This window comes from Buceros rhinoceros, unplaced genomic scaffold, assembly GCF_000710305.1.
Source record: "Buceros rhinoceros silvestris isolate BGI_N320 unplaced genomic scaffold, ASM71030v1 scaffold3750, whole genome shotgun sequence".
Taxonomy (NCBI): Eukaryota; Metazoa; Chordata; class Aves; order Bucerotiformes; family Bucerotidae; genus Buceros; species Buceros rhinoceros.
In genome coordinates, this window is record NW_010387741.1 from 93485 (window position 1) to 100416 (window position 6932).

Consider the following 6932-nt stretch of genomic DNA (forward strand, 5'->3'; position numbering starts at 1 on the left):
AACTTGTCTCAGTTACCTTTAAAATGGAATTCTCATTGATATTCTTTGTTTCTCACTAGGCATTCATAATTAATTGGTTAACTTATTTTTAGGGATGTTATGTGCAGTCTGCAGTAAAGAATGGTCCAAAAGGACAAGCAGTCCTGAAGAATCACGTCTCACAGAATGGAAGCACATGCCCATGTTCCAATTGCTTTGTATATCAAAAATAGAAATAATAATCTCTATTTGATAAAAAGGCACATGCCTTCAAATACTTCATAAAACAACAGTGATTAAAACAAAACCAAAAAGACCCCAGAACTGCCTCATGGCAGATGAAAGAGAAATACACGGGCAACAAACGATTTGCTAATAATGCATACCCATTAGAATTTATTACTTTTCTCTCTAGCCATCTCAACATCAAGTGTCTGCTCTTAACCAGACATTCAGGTTCCTTCCATTTTCAAAAGCAGTATCACAGGACTGTGTAAAACCTCCCTCAGCTCTTAGGTAATGACTGGGCTGAAACACTTGGTGAGCGTTTCCGTTTCTCTGGTTGTTGAGGAAAAGTAGCACAGACAACACACCTGACTTTGAGATGAGAAAAAAGTCTACAGGATGAATCTGTCCTTCTGGGTCTAGAACATGGGTTGAAAAGTTGTCCCAGATGGACATTTTCTGCATCCTCATTTCAACAGAAATACTAAGAGAAGTAATCTTTCTTGTAATGTGTTAACCATTCTGCAGCAACACCAAGCGTGGTTGATGGTACATAAATCTAAAAATGAATAAAATCTTTACTAAATTGCTTTGAATGTTCAAACAGACTGAGTTTGCTGTTTCAACTGAGGCTTATGCCACTTCCAGTTTTTCTCAAAACATCTCCTTATCCATATATTTATCACAGAAATAGCCTTACCTCAGCTGCATCTTGCTGGTGTCTGAAGGCAATTGCATTTTTTATGGTTCGGATAAAAAATCCATTCAGTTCCTTTTGTTTCTTGTTTGGCAAAATACGGAGCAATGGAATCATTATGAATGGGAAAGAAACTGTAAGAGATTTTGAAGAAGAAAATACCGAATCAGACTGTAAAAGCTTAATATCCCCCTCCTTTCATTATTATTATAAAACCCATCAAGTGGGATGTGCTACTTTTGTGAAACCTGTTTATTCCTATTTTTCTATCCCTCTCCCTCTTTTTCTTCCACCCCCATAGGCTGGTAAAGGATTTCCTTTTAGAAATTCCATGTTGGCCAAGACTCCCCTGCCGGACAGATGCTTTCCAAGCTTGCTTCCACAAAGCTTCAGGATTTCAGTTCAGCTTCATTATGCCACCACAACAAGGGGAGAATTATTTTCTCTGCTACTCAAACAATTACAAAGGTGGGGGATCTTGAACTAGCCTAGCAGCTTATGGCACTGATCCATGAAATCGTGTAGCAGTCAGTCTCGTTTACAGTTCTCCAATATCTGGATATTGGTTCGATATATTATTTTGCTTCTTTAAGCAGGCCACAGACTCTGGAAGTGGAATGTTATCCCAAGGATGGTCTCCAATCCATGGCCTTTAGTCAGGAACTAGAAACCTGTATGAAGTCTTTCATCTTAATAAATCCCTTGTTAACTTAAGAACAGTTTAAGACTAACAAATCAGTCACTGGAAAACCCCTGTGCTGCCAACAGGGCAACACAGTGTGGAAATCAGACCACGTAACGTACCAGCAGAAAGAGATCAGTCAGGGAATCCAACCCCAAACCCTACATAAACTTTCTTTAATGAAGGTCTTAGACATACAGGGGCACATTTCTGTCCCTTCAGAAATTTGTCACAGATCACACTTTGCAATCAGGTTAACATTAACCCCAGGACATTTTGGATACACAGACCCAGAAGGAAACCGTTCATGTGCTGCTAGTACAGGTACAGTCTGTAATGCCAGCAGGATCAGATGGGCACAGGAAACTTTGCCGCTGTGCCATCTGACACTGCTACGTGCAGGTCTAGAGAGCACGATGGTAAAAACTCAAGAACCTTGATTACACTGTGGCTTTCTCAGCTACGACTCTTACTGCCCTTGCATTAACACAAGGCCACTGTCACCATGAGGCCTTAGCTTTCATGCCCTAGAACTATATTTGCACTCCCCATCTATTTACCTGAAAAGAAACACACTCTCTTAATGGCAGCCTGGGCTGGCACTTACCATCTTTATCCTTTATAGCTATCAATCAGGCTGCTGCTGCTGCTATTCATATAAGAATTTGGAGGATGTATACTATCTGCTTATGCTCCTCCACCTCTTTTCATTAGTGGTTTTTTAGCCCACTAGTGTTTATGGGTGGGATTTCAATCTCTACCAAGCAAAATGAGTGCACAAAAACTTTACTCTCAGGCTCCGAAGGGCAGTTACTCTGTTTTAATGCAGAAGCATATTAAAAGAGGTATCATAGATACTACAGGTCCCAGAAACCTTCGAATCAGATCAGTCTGGAGCACTGACTTCCCAGACTTGCAGTTTCTGGAGGAAATTGCATTAATGGTGACAAGAGCTGTAGAGCATATGGTAGAAATCTCGAGGGTATACTTGGCCTATAGGTTGCATTCTGAACACCTGAAATAAAGTCTGCTATACATCTTCCTGCTCCTGCTTCAGCATGTTTTGCAATATGAGAATGACTTTTAGAAAATTACCATAATGAAGTAGACAAAGGTAGACTATACTCACGGATTAGAATGAGGAGAGGCTTGAACAAAGACATTTCAAAGAATGTTCTGCAATTCTTAACAAAGGGGTCATCTGGATTCTTCTGAGAATCCACCTCAGTACCAAAAGCTACACTACCAACCACATCCAAGGTAAAGAAGTTGTAACACCTGCATTGATTTGAAGAATGATAAATCATTAGCTACATAATTTACATATTAATTAACAATTAAAATACCTATCCATTGATATCGTGCTTCTAAAAACATCACATAACATTAATTTTTTCTTCTAATTTTCTTCTTGCTTTTAGATTTCAGCTTTGCCAACAAGAGATGTTTCCATCATTTTGACAAATGCTGGTGCTTAAAAACAATCACTTCTCCATCTACAAAGTGAACATATTTTCATATAGCTCAATAATTCCACTAAAATGTATTATAAATAAACAATTTCATTTGTTATTACCTTGAAATCAAATGCAACTGGTCAGATATGCATAAGATTTTTCTCAGTGTACATCCTACTAAAAGGATCCTCATTTTAAACTACATTAACCACATCTGCTACCAGTCCAGTCTAAACCCTCGGTGACAAGAGGTGCTTAAGTAAAATTTCCTGTTAGGATTTCCTTTGTCTTCTTGATACCTCCTTTGTAATGTGAAATGGTGGTCAAAACCAAGAGGAACTGACATCATGGGAAATCTAGTCTCTACAAAGAAGCAGCAAATGCTTTGAGAACTACAGATCATCTGTGGACCATGATCCACAGAACTTTATGATCTTCAGAAATTACTCAATCTTTCTCCACGTATCTTACCATCTATCCAGTTGTCTCACCATCTTTATTTCTACTGGGCACTAATAGCTACATTTAGTTTTGTGATAAATGTACCACGAAAGTAAAATATGCTTGAAATTTAGTTCTTCTGATCTGTGTTCAAGTGTGCAATGACTGTTCTTCTATGTTCCCTTCCAAAAGGCTATATGAAGTTCTCTGGCATTTTAACATGAGTGAGGAGGTATTAAGAGAAGGACAGGACTCAGGCCCAGTATATCCTATATATATATACATACTGTGAAGTAGCATTTCTAAACCATGATCTCTGGGCACTTGTCATTCTGATGACACCAGAGCAGATTTGGAAGATAATAACAATATTGCAAAGCTGAGTAATTTCAGGTTTTCAACTCCTATTTAAAAACCCAAATCATTATCGGAAGTTGAAATGTTAAAAGAGGGTGTGCTGCAATAAAAATAATTTCAGAAGCACTCGATAATCTACCTCTCCAAGGTACTGAAAAAGCTTAAAAACTAAATTTTGATTTGTTGAGGAAACACAAAATGCTAAAGACAACTAACATACAAGGTGATGGGGGGTTGCAGATAGGGTATTTTCATTCAAAAAAATAGCCCCCAAGGCAATTTGGGGAAATCGCAGTGCAATGACAAATACATTTATATATGTCAAATCTGCTGAAATGGTAGTATGATACAACAACTGGAAGATCATATTCTGAGATAGTCATCATCATTCATTTATACTTTCACCAGTTTTTTTTCCAAAGTACCTCCTGAGAGGTGAAACCCTATCATGGATCAATAGCTAAAAGACCAGGCAAAGAAAAAGGACAAATGGAAAAAACCTGAAAAGCCTGAAAGGACTCAAAAGGCCATTTTTCATCAGAACGCTAGGCTAAACATAATGTATCTGAAGGTTTCAATGCGTCTCTTCAGATGTTTCATAAAGAGATTTCTGTGCACGCACATACACTTGTCTGCATACATACACATGTACTTGAAAAGACTGTGACTTAATGTTCATTTCTTTAGATGAAACAAAATTATTTGCACTGCTCCAGTTTGGGGGAAATAATGAAGAACTTCAGAGGGTGGTGACCAACCCAGCAAATGAGCAGTATGCAAAATAGAGCCTATTAGGAAGAATGCATTTGAACTACTCATATTCTGTACGGGGTCCTAGAAGAAATGCATCTGCTCAGAAAAGGGCCTAAGCAGTGTTGTGAACAGTTCAGTGAAGACCTCTGATCAAAGAGCAACAAAAAAGATAGTAGGATATTAAATGCATAACAAATGGGAGATAGCACAGTATGGAAAATATGACAGCGTCGTTTAATAAACAAAGGGTGCATTCTCATCCAGAGTACTGATCCTGTCGTTTCACTGAAGGCTAGCATGCCATTAGAGGGGGTTAGGAGGAACGTGGTAAGAATGATTAAGTGCTCAAAAAAACTCACATAAAAAAAGCAAAAGGGTGATGGACTAGAAGGATTTTATACTAGATCAATTCCTATATTTGTACATTATTGGCATATTGTAGAATGCTGACTGGACAGGGACTGATGGAGCTTTCCTTTCTGCTTCCAGCTGTTAAAACTTCATTAAACAACAGCTAGACATACAGTAGATGCTTTTCCAAAATTACTTTTCAAGTATGCAATGGCTGTCCCCAGGAAGAAAAGGCATCTATCACACATACCTAGAAAAGCGAGGGAGGAAAAGAAATCATCTTTGATACAGTAAGTTCATATTTAGAATAATGCTATCGATTTTTTTTTCCTAACAAAATCTGCTACTAATTTCTGGCATGTTGAACATACCTCTGGATATCAAAAGCTTGGCCAGAATCTGCGTAGACTTTCAAGTTACACAGCAGGATGTCACAGGCCTGGTTTATTAGCGGTGTCAACTAGAAAGAAACACATTGTATTGTAAAAAACATCATTATTTTTTAAATCAATTATTCTAAATTAGTTTTATCCAGCAGAAGGGATGGAGCTCTCAGGATCCTCTGCAGGTGTGGTCAGGCACAGGTAAGATGACAAGTTGGAACTGTCTGCTAAAAATAAACCTACACATTACAGGGATGCCCTTCTCCAGCTCTGGGCCTGAATAGGAGAGGCCCTGTTGCTTACCACACCTTTGGTTCTTGCCCACCTGTGGCTATATACTCAGAGAGCTATCAAGCACAGACATCTCCCTCTGTTTTTAATGATTCTCTGTGACAAGTAATGATTTATTACAATCCATATTCACAGTACATTACATTTGGGCTACATATGCTCCAGGGCAGAAGAAATAATACTTTCCATAGTCCCAAAGTCCTGTAAAGATATCAGCATCAGAGACCCAGCACTTCCATCCTGCTGTCCTGCAGTCTGAGGGAGTTAACACGCACATTAGAAAAGCACTATGTATACCACTGCACGTTGCTGATGCTGCCTGAGTAGAGGGTTTTCTGGAGAGGTGATGCCATTAAATGGACGTGCACATGGATTTATTCAACCAGTGGTTCTTTCCAGTCACCAACACACGATGGCCAGAGAGACTTACCCACAGACTGGCTGTAGCTAACAGTGCAATAGTCTCCTCCTCTTCAGTGCTTCATGGAAACCATAATGTAGGCAACTATCAAAACCTCATTGCAGTCTCTCTCCCTCGTTCTCCTTAACTTTTTATGTACGAAAGGCATCGCACACTTGCTTTGATTGCACCTACTGGGGTGGGCAGAGGAAGGGTGTAACAGCGATCCAGGCATGACCCTAAAGACATTATCTGCTATGGCTCTTTCTCTATATAGACTGCTGAGAGATCCTTAGCCTTCAGTTTAATACCACAGTCTTGTCTCAACAATTACGCCAAGCATCAGCAGACATACGCACAGAATCCTGCCTTTCCTTCCTGAACAACCTCCTTCAGCATACGGATGTCAACAAACATGAGAACAGACTCATCCTACTCCTCTGACATACTTGTTACCAAAAAAGACTTACTGCAGCCTCTCAGCACACTCTGAGAGCTATGCAGCCTGCCCAGCCAAGTCCATTTTGCTTGGCACTCCTACCTCTGTGAAACTGGCATAACACTTTGTGCACAGGCACACTGCCATCCTAACACATGGGCAAGACTATATGCAGTCAAAAGGCCAACGCAGGAGCATCCAGCACGTTTTCCAAAGGCAGAAGTCTGAGTCAAGAATGTGTCTAGCTGCTCTCAAGGTCCCGTACCTACACGGGATGGAGCAGGTTGTCACTATTTCAGTTCAAAGCTGGATTGATTTGGGCTTTGCCAAAGACAATTCTAAAGTCAGATTAGTATTCGGTAAAAGTAGCTGGTATGCATTTGGGAGGTGCACACCATGTTACGTGGCAGTTTTCTTCCCCTGCTGGCTTTCTAAAGAAGGTCCCCTGCACCAAGCTGCTTCTCAAATGGTTCAGCA

The 6932-nt window shown here is 39.8% G+C and overlaps 1 protein-coding gene across 1 annotated transcript in view; it reads right to left on the reverse strand.

Annotated features, from left to right (window-relative positions):
- Positions 1-6932, reverse strand: part of TBXAS1 (thromboxane A synthase 1 (platelet)) — a gene marked incomplete at its 5' end in the record, with an annotated part of 101088 nt that overhangs the window by 87176 nt on the left and 6980 nt on the right. Inside the window, 3 exons of the mRNA XM_010132324.1 lie at positions 905-1035; positions 2713-2861; positions 5314-5402. Coding sequence (XP_010130626.1) covers positions 905-1035; positions 2713-2861; positions 5314-5402 — 369 coding nt within the window. The remainder of the gene's footprint in view (positions 1-904; positions 1036-2712; positions 2862-5313; positions 5403-6932) is intronic.